General features: G+C 30.9%; 2 protein-coding genes and 2 pseudogenes across 6 annotated transcripts; all 4 read right to left on the bottom strand.

The window, feature by feature from the left end:
- Nucleotides 1-363: 363 nt before the first annotated feature.
- On the bottom strand, nt 364-2,617 carry LOC145181092 (uncharacterized; annotated as a pseudogene). The gene is made up of 5 exons (XR_016452859.1): nt 2,331-2,617; nt 1,752-2,231; nt 1,260-1,507; nt 955-1,120; nt 364-559 (listed from the first exon to the last, which is right to left on the bottom strand). The product of XR_016452859.1 is annotated as an uncharacterized LOC145181092 (transcript).
- A 183-nt stretch (nt 2,618-2,800) lies between these two features.
- Nucleotides 2,801-5,166, bottom strand: LOC145192025 (uncharacterized). Its single transcript, XM_090088584.1, has 2 exons — nt 4,966-5,166; nt 2,801-4,804 (listed from the first exon to the last, which is right to left on the bottom strand). Exons 1-2 carry the CDS (start codon nt 5,033-5,035, stop codon nt 2,961-2,963), a joined length of 1,914 nt encoding a protein of 637 aa, XP_089944710.1. The 5' UTR covers nt 5,036-5,166; the 3' UTR covers nt 2,801-2,960.
- A 3,568-nt stretch (nt 5,167-8,734) lies between these two features.
- On the bottom strand, nt 8,735-21,418 carry LOC149889170 (uncharacterized). Of its 3 annotated transcripts, XM_090087820.1 has the most exons (5): nt 21,280-21,418; nt 14,271-14,365; nt 12,386-13,926; nt 10,890-10,984; nt 8,735-10,532 (listed from the first exon to the last, which is right to left on the bottom strand). In XM_090087820.1, the coding sequence occupies exons 4-5, from the start codon at nt 10,896-10,898 to the stop codon at nt 9,081-9,083; spliced, it is 1,461 nt and encodes a 486-aa protein (XP_089943946.1). In that variant the 5' UTR covers nt 10,899-10,984; nt 12,386-13,926; nt 14,271-14,365; nt 21,280-21,418; the 3' UTR covers nt 8,735-9,080. The 3 variants fall into 3 exon arrangements, 2 of the variants coding, with proteins under 2 accessions (XP_089943946.1, XP_089943947.1); XM_090087821.1 differs by lacking the exon at nt 12,386-13,926; XR_016452586.1 differs by lacking the exons at nt 8,735-10,532; nt 10,890-10,984 and having other exon boundaries at nt 13,014-13,913; nt 21,280-21,416.
- LOC149889171 (uncharacterized) lies at nt 14,885-21,263 on the bottom strand (annotated as a pseudogene). Its single transcript, XR_016452587.1, has 2 exons — nt 20,502-21,263; nt 14,885-20,219 (listed from the first exon to the last, which is right to left on the bottom strand). The product of XR_016452587.1 is annotated as an uncharacterized LOC149889171 (transcript).
- Nucleotides 21,419-21,932: the final 514 nt, after the last annotated feature.

Genomic DNA, 21,932 nt, shown 5'->3' with positions numbered 1-21,932 from the left:
AATATCCCAAACAAAATTTTACGTATTTAATACGTATGTATTCGTATTTTTTTTTCGTATTAATTACGGTACTTTTGGCCGCTGGTAGGGTGTAATAAATACGTATCTTTTTTTCGTATTAATACGTATCTTTTTAACGTAATAATACGTATTTTTTGCTTTCTTTTTTCCGTATTATATAGGTAACTTCGTTAGCGAACTTTTTTTGTCGTATTTTTACAGTACCTTTTTATGTTAAATATGTATATTTAGAACGTCTTTACAGACAAATATTAATCGTATTTATTTATAATATAATAAGTAACTTTTGGACGTAATAGGGATATTTACAACTTGTAAGCCTTAATAACAAAAAACATGACGTTCTGTATTTTTAAATTTTAGTTTAACATTAATCCAATAATTAGTTATTAAACTATTTCTGCCATTTCGGGTGCTGTTCCCTCGGCTGATTTAAGTAGAGCACTTCGATTCCTTTGATTTAGTCTTTTTAATTGCTCCGAAATAGCAACATTTATTTCGACAATCGATACGCCTTTATGAACTTTTGAAATAACATCTAAATTTAACAGATCGAAAAATAAATACACTTATCATAATCAAAGTAACGCTAACTACTATTAGAAACTGGGAACCCTGAATTAAAATAGCCTTAGATCCCAAAAAGTTCTTAATCCCCCACTGGTATGTGTGTGCGCTGATCTAACAATATATGCTTACATACATTTATTGTTATAAATACATGATATTATAAACATTATATATATATACATAATAATAAATATCATTAATTTTATATACATGATATTATATACATTATATATACATACAAATAAATATTATTAATTTTATATACATTATAATATCATTATATAAAATAATATCATTATATACATTATATATACGTACTAATAATAATTAATTTTTAATTACTATTAATTAGATAAATGTTACCTTGTATTATTGAAACAAAATTTCCTTTTGCTAAAGCAAAACTTTTTTTCCCACGTTTCCCATCCCTTGAATAACATCCAAGAACATTGTCTTTCAACAAAATCCTCAATATATTAATTATGGTCTTGTTCACACTTGCGTCAGACCTTTTTCGCAAATAACTTATCTGAAACAACAAGAAAAATTTGTACTATTAATTTATATTGTTATGATTACATAAACACATTTTTCCACAAAAAGAGAGGTACCTATAAAAAAAAATTTCTATAGAAAGACTAAACAAAATATCATAAAAGTTTTCTTACCAGAGCAGTTCTTTTTCATTTGTCAGCATCTATTTCCATGCCAAACCGATCAAAATCAAGATCACTGTCCAGAGGAAGACAATTCAAAAAATTGCTATCTAGATGTTGAATTTCAATTTGACATTGTGAATGTTGCTGAAAGCGTCGATTTATAGCTTCTTGTTCTATGCGCATTTGCTGGATTTCTCGAAACAATTTTTCAAACCATGCAACAACATGGGTACAATGATGTTCACAAGGAAGATTGCCTAATAAAAAATAAGTATAAATTTTCCTGATAACATAAATGCCAAACATCAGCTGCAGAGAAAATTATAAAACTATTTCTCCACCCGTAAATGCAGGAAAATTTTTTAAATATTTGTGATTAATACAGAATAAATTAAGATAAATAATTAAATTTTTTAAACATTTATAAAAAACACTTTATTAGAACATGTCACAATAAAATAACATGTTCAATCAACAATCAAAAACAACTTTTAAACTCACAATGAAGTGATGCTTGAGTTTGAATGGAATTTGAAAACAAATGTTCAGAAACTGGTGTTGATTTATCCGGAAGAAAGGGATAATTAAGAAGTGAAGTAGTTTGGCAGTTAGAAGTAGCTTAAAAAACGATAAGTAAAAATGCATATTTTAGAGAGATTGTATATTAACAAATCAATAAACAAAACATGTTCATTTTAATAAAACAAAACAACCAGCTTACCAGGAAGTGACGTTAAAGTTTGAATTAAGGGTGGACAAGAAGCTATTGATGGTGTAACTGGAAACAAGGGATAGTTAAGATAGGGTGAGGGAGTAGTATGTGAATTTGAAATAATTTTTCTGATTTTGGCCGGTGGTTGGGAAAATCTTGACTATTAAATCTGCTAGGGGCATGTAAAACTCGACTGCCATCTTCAGCTGAACTTAGATCAGAGTTTTCCTCAGCAAATCGCTCCTTTTCTTTTGCTGATTTGAGAGATACTAGAAAAATAAAATAACAAAGATAATAAATTAGACTGTCAAACATTCTCATTTGGTAAAATGAAATTTTTACAATAACATTGACAGTAAAAAGCATACATATGTTGCTGGACAACACTCGTACTTCGTAGGAAATCCAATTAGCTTCTGGTTCCTTATGATTTAACAACATGTTTTGGAGTTTTTTTCCTACTCTACAATTGGGCCACAAAACACACCCAGGAGCTTTAAACCACTTGCTGGACACTGTTGCCACTTCATTGTCATTAGTAAAAACAACAACTGCATAAGACATATTTAATGAATAAAAATTTTAAATACTAAAAAAAAAAATTTAAAGCAAACATTTACTTAATTATATATTACTCAATTTCTTGTCTATATATCAGAGTTAGACATTACAATTGTAATGTCTAACTCTGATATATACTCAAGAAATTGAGTAATACATAATTAAGTAAATGTAACTCAAGTTATATGATCAAGAGCGGCCTTTTCTGTAAATTTAAACTTTACAATAAAGAAATAATGAATTTGCAGTTAACAATTTTACATAACAAACTGCTAAATCTGCACAAATAAATTATAGCACTTGTAAGCAAAATAAACCAAAAAAGAATAATAAACATGTTGTATATGATATATATTAAAAACAATTATAATATAATAAAAATTTATTTTTTAGTTCATATTGTCAAGAAGTATAGAAATTTAAAATATAATAGGAATTCAAATGTCTGATAATGGGAAAACAACATAGGAGGAAGAATATGGGAGGCAACAACATTTAATAACATCATCAGAGAATGGAACTGTATGCAAGGTTTCACTGAGACAACTAACTTTGAAAATAGAGAGTTTTGAACTAGCAAGTGGCACGTCATAAAAATCTGTTTGCACTGTAAAATGTCTGGCTAAGAGTAATGGATTTCTTAAATCTTCTACTAAGATGTTAACAATTTGATAACATTTGTGTTCAATCATTACCGAGCTATCACGCAAACCACTTGAAAACCTTTTATTTTTGTAATGGCAGACTTTATATTGTAAAAAATTACCATGATTTGGTAATGGTCCACCACAATGTTGAAGGAAAACTCCATCAGTATGCATTTTTTGTGTATGTTCAGCTTTGTAATTAGCAAGACTGGAAGCAATTTGCTGAAGAGGCAAATACCCACTTCGAATTCTTCTTTTTAAGTGTCTTAGTGCATTTTCAAAGGGAAAAGCACAAAAATTGCCAAGGGATCCATATTGCAAACAGTCGTTGTGGAGATGTATAAGGGAATGCACATTATATGTCATAAATGATTTTCCATACAAGGTAATAGCCTTTGTAACAAATATTTTTAACAGCTCACCACAAAAATTAATAACTTTGTGTTCTTGAGATCTGCATAATAAAAATATTGAACTATGTAAAATAAGAAAATGCTCATAAACTGGTTGACTGAGAATATCACACAAAACAATAGGTCCTGAATAAAGGAGAAATGATCGGAATTCTGTAGCTTTCCACTTCTTCATACTCTCTAATGAACGAGGCCATCTGTTAAAATCAGAAGGAAAGAATGACGAAATATGGATTAGGCGATCTGATATAGTTTTTAGTGATTGTGAAGATAACTTGACACTGAATGGTCCAGAAGAAAAAAAATTCAGAAGTCTTCGAACAACCCCCAAACATACAGAATGCATATAGTCATTTGGAAAGCTATTAATCGGATGAATAGGAATTCCCAATAAAGGTGTGTCCCCATTATGATGACTATCATCTTCTTTCAAAATGAAACTTTCTAATGTTCTGAGGGGTGCATCTGTTTCTAAAAATACAACCTTGCTATGCCACTCACCCTCTACAGTACACTTATCACAGCTGGAATAGCCTGAATGGTACTTTATGCACTTAATAAATGCACGTGCAGGGGCATCACATACAAAATTAGTTATATGAATACTGCATAAGTGTGAGTTGATTGTAACACCATTGGTTTTAATATAATTTATTTCTGTCACAAATTGGGAAAAAAAATCATGTAAACTGGGTTTTCCTTTTCCACAAAAAATGGCAACAACTTTTGGCGACATTGAATCACTAACTTTTTTAACTAGAATAGGCCAAAATGATATTTCAGAATTGTTATAAAGTGGAAGACCATCAATATTAAATTGCAAAGATATAATTGATGGGCTAGAAACACTAAGTGTTTGAAGAAATGGTTCAACACCAAGATACAAAAATTCTCCATTAGATACATTTCTAATTGTTGCAGGTTTTGAGTTCAATAAGGTTTTGAAACAATTTGGCAATTGAGGATGATAAGGTTTTAAAATCAATAACAGTTTGTCCATTGTTGAAAAAGGTATATTGTTTTCAATTGCACAATCCCGTAACTTAATTAGCAACTCAAATTCACTTGGATTTTTTTTTCCAGAATCACTGCTGGTAGAAACTTCATCACTTGAAAAACATAATGAAGGCTCAAAATTGGAAATAGATTCTGAAATTGAAGAATTGGAATCAAAAATTAGATTATCAGACTTCTCCAAATATGAATCTTCATATTGATATCCTAAAATTAATGGTAAACACAGTTAAAAAAGTAACACAAATAATAATATAACAACATAATACTTTAAATAAAATTCAAATAACTAATAATATAAGTAATAACACTGATTAAAAAAAAAAAGATTTTATATCAAAGCATTTGAAACTATTAATAAAACAAACCATCTGTTATATTCAAACAGCTACTGACTGCAATGGCAACTTTTCTACGAATATTTCTTGAAGAAGACATGTTTTTTTTTCTTAATATTTGTTACTTGATTAAATTATTCTAACATAAATGCTAATGTAACAATGATAAGGAAGTTTAAATAATTTATTATTATTAAAAGTAATCACACACACACACACACACACACACACACACACACACACCCACACACACACACACACACACACACACACACACACACACACACACACACACACACACACACACACACACACACACACACACACACACACACACACACACACACACACACACACACACCACACACACACACACACACACACACACACACACACACACACACACACACACACACACACACACACACACACACACACACACACACACACACACACACACACACACACACACACACACACACACACACACACACACACACACACACACACACACACACACACACACACACACACACACACACACACACACACACACACACACACACACACACACACACACACACACACACACACACACACACACACACACACACACACACACACACACACACACACACACACACACACACACACACACACACACACACACACACACACACACACACACACACACACACACACACACACACACACACACACACACACACACACACACACACACACACACACACACACACACACACACACACACACACACACACACACACACACACACACACACACACACACACACACACACACACACACACACACACACACACACACACACACACACACACACACACACACACACACACACACACACACACACACACACACACACACACACACACACACACACACACACACACACACACACACACACACACACACACACACACACACACACACACACACACACACACACACACACACACACACACACACACACACACACACACACACACACACACACACACACACACACACACACACACACACACACACACACACACACACACACACACACACACACACACACACACACACACACACACACACACACACACACACACACACACACACACACACACACACACACACACACACACACACACACACACACACACACACACACACACACACACACACACACACACACACATACACACACACACACACACACACACACACACATATATATATATATATATTTATATATATATATATATATATATATATATATATATATTTATATATATATCGAAAGTTAACTCTTTATGGTCCATTATATAGTTTACTTAGTATTTATATTTCAAAATATAAAACTTTTATATATTGAACATTCTTTAATAAAAAACTTAAATATAAAATACTAAATAAATATAGAATATCAAGAGATAAAAAAAAAATAAATTTAGAAGTTAAACTTACATCCAGCATATATACAATAATTGTATATACTGACATTATAACAAGGTCAGTATTTAACACTTTTTAAATGCAAATTTTGTATTAGAAAGACAGAATAATATCATAATTTATGACATAAAAAAATTGCTTTTAATTCACCAAAAATTGCTTAAATCTATAATTTTGATTCCCATTTTTTTATAATAACAATTTATAAAAACTTATAATAGTGATGTACTGACAATATAAATAATAAATTCTAAACTTTCTGAATCTGCTCGTTTATATAAAAAAAAGCAAAGCGTGTTGGCTATATTTAACTAACGGTAACCGATAAAAAAAATAAAAACCTAAGTATTTAAAAATACCTAAAAATACGTATTTTAACCTTGAAATATATTTTGTAAGTTTAAATACGTAATAAAACGTATAGATACGGATTAAGAAATACGTACTATTAAATACGTACTCTATTCGTAAATTTACGTATCTTACGTATTATTTTGCTTGAATACGCATTTAGTACGTAAAATTTTGTTTGGGATTTGATTTTATGATGAAAAAAAATCAATAATGAAAGTCAAAAAAGTTTAACATTTTCTTGAAATGACCCGGTTTATATAATAAAAAAAGAAACTGTATTGGAGAATAGTTGGCGAGAAGACGGAGCCAGGTGAAATGAAAATTACGTAGAGATGACGCAACCATATTATTTACCAAATGGCTGATTTTTCGATTTGATTAAAATGTTTTTGATAAAAATAAGCGCGATCAGTTAATCTGGTTCTTGATATCAAATTACGTTTTGCTTGTTTGTGTCTTGAAATTTTAAGAAAAGATAAACCAATTCTAAAGGAAAATGATGAATTAAGGATTAAAATGAAGAAAAAAAAGTTTACTAGTATAAAAACGGTTATTTTAACTAACTTAATCTTTGCGATTAGCTATTAGTTTTGACGAAAAGTTTATTATTTAACAAAATAAGTGAAGCCATGTATGTTTAAACTGGTGAAATATTTTGTTGTGGTTTATCAATCGTGCTGTTTAAAACTTATAGAATTTGATTTACAAGTTACTCCCTACTGATGATGTGATGATATTGTGCAAACAAATGTACGATTTTTCTAAACTGATTTACAGAACAACTAAAAAAGGACGAACCCTATGATTTATACAGTAGTTACGCTCTATAGCGGCTAACTGTACATGAAAATGCTAATATTATAAAAATAAATAGTTTTAAAGTTTTTCAATTTCAGGTTTAGAAAAATAAAACCACCATCCTCTACCTCACACACACGTACACACACACACACACACACACACACACACACACACACACACACACACACACACACACACACACACACACACACACACACACACATATATATATATATATATATATATATAAAATTATTCACACCCATTACTTTTGTTATCATTCAATAAACATATATAAATACGTTTATTGGAAAATAACGAGAGCAACCTGTATTGTTCAGAGCCGCCCCATTTTTGAGCCTTTTTGTTGAGCCGAGTTTTCCCATTATTAAATTTACGTGATTCTGATGTATTTTCTATTTTACCAATGTTAAAAAAAGCATTTACATTTATTTGAATATGATTTATTTATTTAAATTTACTTAATTAAAATTTCTTAGGTAAATTTTCAAATGCTTTTTTAAAAGCAAAAAACTTATTCATTGTTGAATTCTCCTATTTTCATTCCAAACACTTTGTTTTTAAAGGATGAAAAAATTCTAATACAGCTTATCAAAGGTCACAGAGACATCATATTTGATTATTTATAGGCTGAACGCAGTATTTTCATATTCGAGTATTTATACACTGCATGCAGTAGGTCAACTTCTAGGTTATCTAATTTACCAAAAGGTTTCCTTGAAATGCTGTCATCCAGACCTATTCCATTATAAACTCTAAACATAATATAGTTTAACTTGCTCAAAATCTGAACATTGAGTGATACTTTTGGAAAAATAGAAACAATACCAATGAAATTCTGCAAACCTAGGGGAATGACAATTGTTGTTCCACTATTAATTATAAACTTTCATTGAGATTTTAAATTCTTTCGTAATCTGCAACAAATTTGTTGAACTTAATATCAATTTAGTCTAAAGTTATTTTTTCTCCACCTTCTTTATTTCCACAAGTGTTAGTGGAAGTATAGAAGGAAATAATAAAGTCTATAGTGCGAAAAGAGAGTAAAAAAGTACTTTCTTTTCGCACTAAAAACAGGAATATTTGTATCTGTGACTGCTTCAACAAAATAAAGAATTACAACATTTAAGATAAAATATTATTGTACCATTTTGCATCAGTTTTAGCAGTTTCATTAGTTTGTTAACATTTCCGTTTACGTTTTTTTTAAAAAAAAAACGTATTTTTTTTAAAATACTAAAAATATTGATTTCAAAAAATAGGTCTTGCAAAACACGGAGCTCTTTTTTTTTTATAGCAATTTGATTTTCTTTTTTCAATTTTTGTTTATCCTATTGATTGAAATCTTATTTTGTTAAAGATTTATTACATATGACAAAGTTACTTTCTACTCCAGTTAAAATCCTGATAAACAACAATAACTTTTATTTAATGCTTCTGTTAATCTTATCTGAATAACTGCCAATGAATAACGTTGTAAGATTGCATCAAAAGATCGGTTTTGAATTTAGTAAATGTTTTCTTCTTACTATCAGCAACATAAAAAAAAAAAGCGTTAATGCTAAAAATAACGAAGCAAACACCTTGATGTAACTAAACGTAAATGCAGCAATTGAAAAACCAAGCAATGCTCCGGCGGAGTGCATCCAACTTCGAACGCCGTCTACAAAAGCCTGTTCATTTGAATTTACTAAAGATGCTAAAGTGTTTGTGAGATAGACGTCGGTAATAATACCTGTTCCAGCAAAACATATCATGTAGATAACACCAAAACATAGTACCAGCGCATTGGATTGAACATTCGATAGAACAATAAAACCTATATCAATTGTGCAAAGCCCTAACAACACAATCAAAACAGCTACAAACACTACTTCATTAGAAACAGGCTTACACAAATATAGTAGCAAAATAAGAGCGCCTATTGCTCCTGCGCCAAAAACGCAAATGTTTAGCTCTAATATAGTCAAATGTAGTGTCTCGATCACAAGTAACGGCAACCACATATCAAATGTGACAAGAAGAAACATGACGAAAAACGAGCAAAACAAAATCAAAGAAGAATCGAACGACGTAAACAGTAGTTTAAGAATCACGAAGATACTGATGTGAGTTGATGATGAGTTTGCATTTTCCTTTAGGCATTCTATTTCTTCCGAACCGACTAACGGCAACATTTCGTTATATTCTTCGTAAAGGTTCGAGTCCATATAATTTAGTAATGATTCAAGTTTCGGTTCTTCTATTTTATCTGACGCTTGGATTTTAGAAACTTTAGCTTTATTCTCTTCGTTTCGTTTTAAGTCGAATTCTTTTGATAAATCGTGAATCATAGTGAAACACAATATTTCCATGATGATGCAAACGATGGCCATGAATACCCCAATGAAATTGACATTTTTTACATGCCAGTGTCCGAGATAAAAATCAATCTTGTAAAACATAAAGTTAATTCCTGGTCCTAAGATAAATCCAGAGTTAAATGTTAAGGACAAGATCGACAATTGATAAGTTGTTTCACTGGACGGGAAACTTCGAATTAATTCACTGCACATGACTGAATCTAAACCAGCACAACCAGACAAGAACCTTCCTGCCACCAACAACCAAGGTGAAAAATGTAGACTGTATAATATATTTCCAACAATTAAGAAGCAATTACAAATTAGAAAAGTGGCTCTAACCATACGGGTTTCATCAACCACTCTTCCGATAATCGGAGTTGCAAACGCCGAAAAAAACAAATACGCAATCGATACAGCAGCGTAAAAAAATTTCGGTGAGCTTGTGTTTACCATTTCTTTAATGTACAACCAGAGAGTCAAAAGAGTAAGACTGTATTCTATTCCTAGAATTAGGCTTTGAATAGCAAAGGCAATTATGGTGTGTTTTCTTTTTAGCAGCCATTTTTGATGCTGAGGAGAGCCTTGTGAGAAATCCTAAGAAATAAAACTTCACCGAATGTAAAACAAAATATAGAAACTTAAAAGGATTGGCAATTACCAAGTGACAACAAGTTAACTGTGACTGAATAAGTTAACTTAGCCGTAAAAAATGCAGGTCTTTTCAGAAGTAGATCAAACTAAAACCTAGTCTGCCTCTCGCGCTTTCATTCGGCTAAAATTGGGCCCCTGAGCTATGGAAGGAATAGTATATAAATATTTTCTTTGCTGTTATATTATTTTTCACTTCTTATTAAAGTTAAAAATGAATATAACATTTATGTTATGATTAAATTGCAGGTGTGACGAAATTTTATAAAATAACTAAATTTATGATTAAGCTACTTGCCATACCTCAACCATTTAAAATTCCAAATGATATAGATGCAACAGAGACTTAAATATCATCTTGTTTGCAGCACAATCAATCTAGTTGTGTTTTTGGGATCCTAAACGGAAACTATAAGATTATTTTGATTGACATAAAAATCAATTGAAAGTGATCTCGTTTTGCGTGATAAAATCACTTGTAAGAAATATTTCAGTTAAGACGTGTTAAGGCATCGGAGCGTTTGACTTCCAAGAAACTAGTTTTTCGCAGCATAGAAAATCAAGTTATATGGAAAGTAAAACCTCCACTGGCCCTATGCACGAACAAAGATAACCGCTATAAAAAAAGGTCTGAAAATGGACCAACAAAATTATGATTATCATGGAACAGTCAAAGCATTAGCAGCAAATATACGTCATTGTTAGCTTTAGCTCTGTTAATGAAAATATTTTACTTATAAAATGACAAAAGTATCCTATTGATGCTGGTTTCCCAAGTCACAAAAGTCTTTTTGTAGGACAAGTTTGCGTAGTTTCAATGGTCGCAATTATTTGCATGCCCAATTAAATTGAAGCTGTTGCCTTTAACAAATTTAAAAGATAAATTTGAAACACTAAAGATTAAGTTGCAATACGATTTTGAACAAGACCTATGTGCAATTATTTGTAGGTTTTTTTGGTATTTTTTTCTCCGTTAATTAGTTAAACTTTAAAACTATATGATGGCACCATTTCTTGTTGAAATTATTTCTCTGAAATGTGTTGAATTTAATAAGTAGCCACATCTGGACTACACCTACCTTGCAATAACTGCAGCTTTTCCTATCAATTAGGGTATTTTAGCAAATAAGTTACTCAAGTAAGATACGTACAGTTTGAAAACTACTGGATGATGATAAGTTTCTAATACTAGGTGTTCTGTTGGTGTTATAACAGCTTCTGTCACTTGATGCAGAGTTGATAACCTGATTACATTTTTTAAAATTTTTTCCCATACTTTTGAAAGACATAAAGTTAAGTTTAAAAAAATTATCGTTTACGTTACGTCATTCCAGAAAAGTTTAAGGAATTTTAGGATGCTTAACATTAGTTTCTGCAAAACAATGTTGGTTTTTTACTTTTTTTGCTGCTATATTAACATGACTTGAAAAAATTGTTTTAAGTACAGTTAGTTTTTAAAATTAATTATCATTAGTTAAATCTACAAACTGTGCTTCTAATTAAAACCATTTCTATTAAAATTCATTTAACTGATCAATTATTATAATTATTATAATTGCCAGTTATTCTAGCATCGATTAAAGTAATTACAAATTCTACAATTTAAAATTGTTACATAAATAGTTACAATAAATAGTTACAATAAATAGTTGCAATAAATAGTTGTAATAAATAGTTGCAATAAATAGTTGCAATATATAGTTGCCATGAGTTATGATAAATACCAGTTTCAAAACAATAAGTTACAAAAAAAACAAGTTGTAATTTCAAATTTCAGCATTACTAATTTTAATACTTACTTGTTTTAAATATTGATGGTTATAATTTCTAGTACTTTTAATAATTACCAACTTTATAGTTACAACACTTTTAGTAAATGCTTGTTAAAATAACTACTTGTAAAGTATTACTATAAATTACTAGACATTTTTTGATTGATCTAAATGTCTTTTGTAACTAAAACGTGATCTATATTGATTAATCGAGTTTTTAGTTGTAAATGTCTTTCCATAGCAGGAACATTTAATTTTGATGACAATGTTTTGCGACACATGGGGCTGTACTTGCTGTCAACTGCCATAAACATTAAGTTTCTATTACAGAAAACAGAAACACTTGTTTTTTACAATAAAAGAGGCAAGTTGCGGTTCATTTTAGATGAAAATGTTTTCATGGTATTATTTATATCTGTAAAATGTATGTTTATTAAACTACTGTCAAAAATTATAAAGAGCTCCCTGACATTTTACCGTGGCATTACATCTACCTAAATTTAATAGCTAGCTAACTTAACGCTTTTTGCAAAGCTTCAAGGGTTATATAAAGTAGGAGGTTGTTGAGTCTCCTTCTATATTGTTATTTACTCATATTTTGTGTGATGCAATCCTTTTTTGCTTACACTCTAATCTTTCCACCTTTAAAAAAGAATTTTTGGTATCATCTTAATCTCATTGAAGTCTTAACAGATAAATCGATTTAATTTTAAGTATGATCATTATCTCAATCAAATAACTTGACACAAGCAAGTACGATGTTTACACTAAACTTTATTTGTTGAAAATAATCGAAGATCTCGACAAACATTGGAGAGCATTTTTTTAGCCTTGCATAGCACATATGCCGTGTAATCAAAAAAAGGGCGAGTCAAAAAGGTGAAAAACGGTAAAAATAGTATGACATTCCAATATAAGCATATGCTACTATAATAGCGCTTTTAGGTAAGAAAATTGAAATTTGTTATCAGAAATAAGCATTACGCAGAAATAAGCAGTACCTAAGACACGTTATGCGCGCGTACGCTTGTCGGAGATAAAAATCAATCTTGTAAAACATAAAGTTAATTCCTGGTCCTAAGATAAATCCAGAGTTAAATGTTAAGGACAAGATCGACAATTGATAAGTTGTTTCACTGGACGGGAAACTTCGAATTAATTCACTGCACATGACTGAATCTAAACCAGCACAACCAGACAAGAACCTTCCTGCCACCAACAACCAAGGTGAAAAATGTAGACTGTATAATATATTTCCAACAATTAAGAAGCAATTACAAATTAGAAAAGTGGCTCTAACCATACGGGTTTCATCAACCACTCTTCCGATAATCGGAGTTGCAAACGCCGAAAAAAACAAATACGCAATCGATACAGCAGCGTAAAAAAATTTCGGTGAGCTTGTGTTTACCATTTCTTTAATGTACAACCAGAGAGTCAAAAGAGTAAGACTGTATTCTATTCCTAGAATTAGGCTTTGAATAGCAAAGGCAATTATGGTGTGTTTTCTTTTTAGCAGCCATTTTTGATGCTGAGGAGAGCCTTGTGAGAAATCCTAAGAAATAAAACTTCACCGAATGTAAAACAAAATATAGAAACTTAAAAGGATTGGCAATTACCAAGTGACAACAAGTTAACTGTGACTGAATAAGTTAACTTAGCCGTAAAAAATGCAGGTCTTTTCAGAAGTAGATCAAACTAAAACCTAGTCTGCCTCTCGCGCTTTCATTCGGCTAAAATTGGGCCCCTGAGCTATGGAAGGAATAGTATATAAATATTTTCTTTGCTGTTATATTATTTTTCACTTCTTATTAAAGTTAAAAATGAATATAACATTTATGTTATGATTAAATTGCAGGTGTGACGAAATTTTATAAAATAACTAAATTTATGATTAAGCTACTTGCCATACCTCAACCATTTAAAATTCCAAATGATATAGATGCAACAGAGACTTAAATATCATCTTGTTTGCAGCACAATCAATCTAGTTGTGTTTTTGGGATCCTAAACGGAAACTATAAGATTATTTTGATTGACATAAAAATCAATTGAAAGTGATCTCGTTTTGCGTGATAAAATCACTTGTAAGAAATATTTCAGTTAAGACGTGTTAAGGCATCGGAGCGTTTGACTTCCAAGAAACTAGTTTTTCGCAGCATAGAAAATCAAGTTATATGGAAAGTAAAACCTCCACTGGCCCTATGCACGAACAAAGATAACCGCTATAAAAAAAGGTCTGAAAATGGACCAACAAAATTATGATTATCATGGAACAGTCAAAGCATTAGCAGCAAATATACGTCATTGTTAGCTTTAGCTCTGTTAATGAAAATATTTTACTTATAAAATGACAAAAGTATCCTATTGATGCTGGTTTCCCAAGTCACAAAAGTCTTTTTGTAGGACAAGTTTGCGTAGTTTCAATGGTCGCAATTATTTGCATGCCCAATTAAATTGAAGCTGTTGCCTTTAGCAAATTTAAAAGATAAATTTGAAACACTAAAGATTAAGTTGCAATACGATTTTGAACAAGACCTATGTGCAATTATTTGTAGGTTTTTTTGGTATTTTTTTCTCCGTTAATTAGTTAAACTTTAAAACTATATGATGGCACCATTTCTTGTTGAAATTATTTCTCTGAAATGTGTTGAATTTAATAAGTAGCCACATCTGGACTACACCTACCTTGCAATAACTGCAGCTTTTCCTATCAATTAGGGTATTTTAGCAAATAAGTTACTCAAGTAAGATACGTACAGTTTGAAAACTACTGGATGATGATAAGTTTCTAATACTAGGTGTTCTGTTGGTGTTATAACAGCTTCTGTCACTTGATGCAGAGTTGATAACCTGATTACATTTTTTAAAATTTTTTCCCATACTTTTGAAAGACATAAAGTTAAGTTTAAAAAAATTATCGTTTACGTTACGTCATTCCAGAAAAGTTTAAGGAATTTTAGGATGCTTAACATTAGTTTCTGCAAAACAATGTTGGTTTTTTACTTTTTTTGCTGCTATATTAACATGACTTGAAAAAATTGTTTTAAGTACAGTTAGTTTTTAAAATTAATTATCATTAGTTAAATCTACAAACTGTGCTTCTAATTAAAACCATTTCTATTAAAATTCATTTAACTGATCAATTATTATAATTATTATAATTGCCAGTTATTCTAGCATCGATTAAAGTAATTACAAATTCTACAATTTAAAATTGTTACATAAATAGTTACAATAAATAGTTACAATAAATAGTTGCAATAAATAGTTGTAATAAATAGTTGCAATAAATAGTTGCAATATATAGTTGCCATGAGTTATGATAAATACCAGTTTCAAAACAATAAGTTACAAAAAAAACAAGTTGTAATTTCAAATTTCAGCATTACTAATTTTAATACTTACTTGTTTTAAATATTGATGGTTATAATTTCTAGTACTTTTAATAATTACCAACTTTATAGTTACAACACTTTTAGTAAATGCTTGTTAAAATAACTACTTGTAAAGTATTACTATAAATTACTAGACATTTTTTGATTGATCTAAATGTCTTTTGTAACTAAAACGTGATCTATATTGATTAATCGAGTTTTTAGTTGTAAATGTCTTTCCATAGCAGGAACATTTAATTTTGATGACAATGTTTTGCGACACATGGGGCTGTACTTGCTGTCAACTGCCATAAACATTAAGTTTCTATTACAGAAAACAGAAACACTTGTTTTTTACAATAAAAGAGGCAAGTTGCGGTTCATTTTAGATGAAAATGTTTTCATGGTATTATTTATATCTGTAAAATGTATGTTTATTAAACTACTGTCAAAAATTATAAAGAGCTCCCTGACATTTTACCGTGGCATTACATCTACCTAAATTTAATAGCTAGCTAACTTAACGCTTTTTGCAAAGCTTCAAGGGTTATATAAAGTAGGAGGTTGTTGAGTCTCCTTCTATATTGTTATTTACTCATATTTTGTGTGATGCAATCCTTTTTTGCTTACACTCTAATCTTTCCACCTTTAAAAAAGAATTTTTGGTATCATCTTAATCTCATTGAAGTCTTAACAGATAAATCGATTTAATTTTAAGTATGATCATTATCTCAATCAAATAACTTGACACAAGCAAGTACGATGTTTACACTAAACTTTATTTGTTGAAAATAATCGAAGATCTCGACAAACATTGGAGAGCATTTTTTTAGCCTTGCATAGCACATATGCCGTGTAATCAAAAAAAGGGCGAGTCAAAAAGGTGAAAAACGGTAAAAATAGTATGACATTCCAATATAAGCATATGCTACTATAATAGCGCTTTTAGGTAAGAAAATTGAAATTTGTTATCAGAAATAAGCATTACGCAGAAATAAGCAGTACCTAAGACACGTTATGCGCGCGTACGCTTGTCGGTGTTCTTTACGCGCGTAAATAATGTTTAAATAAAAAGTTTAAATTCCTCAATTTTTAATCCTCTGTAATAGAATACAACGCGTATTTTTTAAATAAACTATACGTGTACCAAAGGCGCGTACAACGCAAGCATAAGTATGTAAGAGTCTTTTACACGGACAAAGATTAACTTAAATAAAAAAATTTGTGTTTCTTAAACACAAATGCGCACATATACAAGTTAAAATTAAGAAATTAAATTTAAAAAAAACAAAATACAAAATTATCTTATCTTAGTTTTTTATGAGCAAAACAAAAATAGAAAAAACCTTTATTAGCAAAAACTTCTTTCTATTTTTTTTATCATGATTAGGAGAACAGAGTATTAATAAGATTATACTCCATCAAAGACTGTTTAATTTACCACTTAACCATCAAAGACTGTTTAATCTATTTTAAACTTAAAAGTGATGGTTGCATCAGGTTTGCCTTCTGCTACTTTTAACTTTTCCTCAAACTTAACCAGTCCATTCATTTCAGCTTTAAGATGTTCATTTTCAATTCTGATCAACTCTTTCGTTTCCTTTTGATATTGGAAATGAGGGCTCTGTAATAAGGAGTTCTAGAGGGGTTCTTATTCAACCATATTGTTTTTCTTCATGATCTTTAACTTAAGTGGAATAAAAGCTGTTTGAAAAAGACTTTTCTCGTTAACATGGACCAGGCTAATATTTTTATCAACATATTCTCATAGAGCCTTGGCATTCAGTAAGTTAGTATTGTTTGTCAGAGTATGGTTAAACATAATCTGAAAAGGAATTAATTAATTTGAAATTTTACATTTTACTTTTTTAAAGACTGTATATTTAATTGGGGGAAGTTCTGGGTACTAATTTTTTTCTGCTTTTAAATATACCTGTCAATGTAAAAATGGTAAGTTTACCATGGAATCTAGTGGAATCTCTTAGTTTTTTAATCGAGCTCATGATTAAAAAAATTTAAAGAAAAACTAGTTTTAGGCACTTTTTTCAAGCTCTTAGGAATGACAATGCAGCAGCAAAAATATTGTTTGTATTTAACAAATAGATTATAAAAATATTATGTAAATAGATTATAAAAATAAATAATGTAATAATGTTTCAGGAAAAGGTGTAAAAATTTATGAATCCTTAAAAATTAACAAAAAAGTAATTAACTCTTGTCTTCTGGTGGCATTATTTTTATTATAAATCAATCTATAAAATCCTAGCAATCATTTTTTTAGGGAGGGGGAGGGGGATTTTGCTATTTTTTATGGATTTTGACTCACTGTGTACCGGAAAGGAAAATAGGACGTAAACAAACAAAGGTTCATATTCCGTGAGATGCTTACTGCATTTCTTCTAAAAATAACTTTTGAGCTTGAATAATTGACTTAAAAATTTGGCTTTAAGATTAAGTCGAATCAAAAGTTATTGGCATCAAAGTCAAAGTCGAGTTTCAAGCTTATTTTATTCTGTCAAGTGGAGTCTAAAGTTGAGACTTGAGTCTGATTCAATAATAAATAATAATAAACAAAATATATAGACAATTAATATAACAAAAAATATATACTTTTAATGGCTACAATTTAAAATAATGACCAGTTTAAAATGGCATCAGCTGTAATATAAAGCAGTTACATAATTACCAGTTGTAATAATAGTTATAATAGTAACTAGTTATCATATCTATAATAACTTCTAGTTATGATTAATTATTAATAAAAATAATTCTAATCAGTATAATCACTAGTAATTAGAGTGAGTCTTTTATTAAAAATACATATTAAAAGAAAAATAAAGTTTGTAATTAAATAAAGGAACAAATACTGAACGTTTTAAATTTTTCCATGAAGCCTGCTTTTACCATTTTTAAATGCAACCGAGGCCATATAGTGAGAGAGCTGACGTCAGAAACGGTCTCAGCACCCGAAAATATTTGAAGGGTGCAAGGGAAAAACAGGGAATGTCAATTTTTCGCAAACTGAGAAAACTAAAAATCAGTTTTTAAGACTTCTGCTACCTGTCAGTGAAGCGTACAGTAGTTTTTTTTTGTTTGTCCGTAATCAGTATCCAGACAAGGTTTGAAATAAGTTTATATGAAAAGTTTTTAATGTATTGTTTGGATTTTAGAGAGCGTTATCTCACCCATGTCCAAAAATGACATTCCCTGTTTTTGCGTTGCACAAAATTTTCTTCTCTAATAAGACTAAAGCATCTAGTATGGACACTCATAAATGACAAAGAGACTTAACCAAACATGCAACATTGTCAGAAATAACAAGTATGCTACATTTAAAAGCTACAATTATAAAAGAAAAAATACAAGGAAAAAGGGCAGCAAGGATAAGGAAAGAGGGCAGCAGCTATTAATAATTAATCTTCCTCTTCATCGTCAATGTCAGAGGCATCAATCTTATCATTGTTGGCAGTTGATTGTCCATGATGTGGAAGACTGCTATAGAAATCTTGTGCTTTCTGTGGGCAAAAATGCTTTAATTTTTGCAGGTCTTTGAACTTAGCGGCTGAAATAAGCAGAGGTAACCTGTTGGATGGTTGAAGGGCTGCCTGTAAAGTTCTTCTTTTACCAAAGGCTTTGACATGACAGCTGTGGTAAATAATCCATTCCAGCTTTCACGAAACTGCATCAGACGAGGGTGGTCTTGTGAGAAGATCAATTCACGCAGAGGTTGTGCCTTGACTGGACAAGATGCTAAATAAAAGTTGGAAATGTGATTTTCCACATTCAGTAGCATAGTGTTGGTTACTGTGACAACCTTGAAAGGGGATGGGTTTTTTCTTGTTTCCCTGAAATGCTGGTACCATTCCTCTGGTGTGTTCACTGGTAGTTTTTGATTGATGACAGCCATGTCCCTGTCGCACTCCATGAAGGAATATCCACGAATAGGAAAGGTTAGTTTCACATTGGTGAAACGTCTTTTATGGTGAACCATGAAATGCAGGAATCGTATGATGGTCCAGTTTTTGTTTTGACCAGGGCACGAATCACAGAACAGTTCCAGCTTTGTAACTTTAGCAGGTAGCATAGAAGCCACATCATTAGAGCCTTTTCTCCCCACAGTTTCATCATAGGAGAAAAGGTTGACATCACCACTCCCTAAATTGTGTACATTAAAAGTATACGTTGATAATTGTCGCATGTAGTAAACATCGTTCATTGTTATATTAGGCGTTGGTAGATATTTCCAGAAATCAAACGCAACTGCAGCAAAATCTGGAAGTATCTGGGCTTTCCGCAATGCAGTAGTTTTTCGATCATAAAAAACTTCACCCTTCCTCAAATGTAGCTCATTTTCTGTTGTCAGTCGCCTCAACTCCTCTTCCGAGTGATCTTTGGCAACTTCTATTTTAAAATGGTCGCAAGTCGAGCAAGTATCCTTGCGTGGATACCCAAATCCAATGTTGAATTTATCAACAAAGATGCGCCTGTTTGTAACAGAAAAAATACATTATTAACTTTGTTGTTTATTTTATTTGTTAAGTTAAGAGTTTTACACCCACTAAACACAAAAAGGTCATAACTGAGGCAAGGTCATAACTGAGGCATTTAACTTAAGATTATTATTTTTCCAAAATTTGTTAGAATTTTTTTTTAAAAAAAAATTCTAACAAATTTTTGAAAAATAATAATCTTAAGTTAAATTATATAAAAAGCCAGAAGAGGAAAGTTTTTTTTTTAACTAGCAGTACTACATAGAAATCAGATACCTGTAACTTTCTCTTGAACATGCTTCCCCTGGATGAGCTGCAGCTATCATGGCGTCCTGTTCGTCTTTTGCACCCAGCCCATTAAACCTGTACAAAATTGTCTGCCTTGCTTGTAGACTGATGTTTTCAAAGCATTGTAACCTTGCACAGTTGCAAGCTCCTCCCATTAAGTGGCTTGACAACTTCATTTTTTTTTGCATTTTCTTTTTTTCTTCCATTTATTGGCCGTTTTTTTGGTTTTTTAGTGACCTCAGGATGTGTGTTTACATCCGCCATCTTGAATTGCCGTCACGTGACAAAAATACGGCAAACACATAGGTTTCTAGTGAAGCGGCAATTTGACTATCCTTGTTTTTATGTTGCAGAGGACTGACATTCCCTGTTTTTCTGTAGCAGGGGTATTTTTAATGGGCTATTTTTACCTGACTATACTTGTTTTTTCACTTCAGTACTTTGACAGGAGCTAGCTATCGAAAAGCACAATGGGGTGGCAGGGCTATCTCAAATTTTCGAAAAATTGACATTCCCTGTTTTTCCCTTGCACCCTTCATTTATAATTTAGCTGCATTTGTTTAAAAAATTTTCGTATACTTTTTCGTTTGCCTATATTAATTCTCGAAAAAAAATGTTCATGAATTTTATCGCATTAGGCCATTTTTTGCAAAGAATATAAAAGTTTCGTTCAGGACTTTTCATTACGAGCGTTAGTGGATTTGGTTAAAATTTAGTAAAAATTGTTCTCAGAATATCAAAAAGGAAAGTTTTAAATTATTCTTACCAGTTGCGAGCGCTATTTTATCGAATGTTACGTGAATGGATCAAGCATCAATTAATTGTTAATGCTTCAAAAAAAAAGCTGATGCTGCATAACGAACATATGCGGAGGAGTGTGGTAATTTTATAAGCCTTATCGTTGGTTACAAAATAGATCACCGCGCTTGTGACTGTAAACATTTATTATTTCTTACAGAAATGAGCTCAGTTAAGCCCTTCAGGACCGGTGACAATTTAAAGCGCCGTTGAAATTTAACATGATATGATGCAAGAGAATGTAAAGTTTTTTCTCAATGCGCAGATTATGATGTTCCGCTTTCTAATCCGGACTGTTTCAATATTACAGTTTAAATACTTTTTTACCATCACTTTTTATAAATCTAAAAAGAATAAATTTTTGAAAAATTTATAATCATCATCATCATCATCATCATCATCATCATCATCATCATCATCATCATCATCATCATCATCATCATCATAATCATCATAATCATCATCATCATCATCATCATAATAATAATAATAATAATATCGATGTATGTTTAGCTTTAAACAATATGTTTATGGAAAATAATCCATAATCTGGTTTAAATATGTTTATGGAAAATAATCCATAGTCTGTTTTATTATTGAAACCAGATATGGAATTTTGGT

Source organism: Hydra viridissima, unplaced genomic scaffold (assembly GCF_058129835.1).
Source record: "Hydra viridissima isolate aposymbiotic clone 2 unplaced genomic scaffold, HvirCarnegie_v1 scaffold_5, whole genome shotgun sequence".
In the NCBI taxonomy this organism is placed as follows: Eukaryota; Metazoa; Cnidaria; class Hydrozoa; order Anthoathecata; family Hydridae; genus Hydra; species Hydra viridissima.
The sequence above is the reverse complement of the archived record's forward strand: the minus strand, read 5'-3'. Positions and strand labels throughout refer to the sequence as shown.

Bases quoted from the DNA above. Each gene is read 5' to 3' on its own strand.
- LOC145192025 (XM_090088584.1), bottom strand. From the start codon at position 5,035: ATGTCTTCTTCAAGAAATATTCGTAGAAAAGTTGCCATTGCAGTCAGT. The intron at 4,805-4,965 runs GTTTGTTTTATT...CATTAATTTTAG, and splicing joins CTGTTTGAATATAACAGATG to GATATCAATATGAAGATTCA.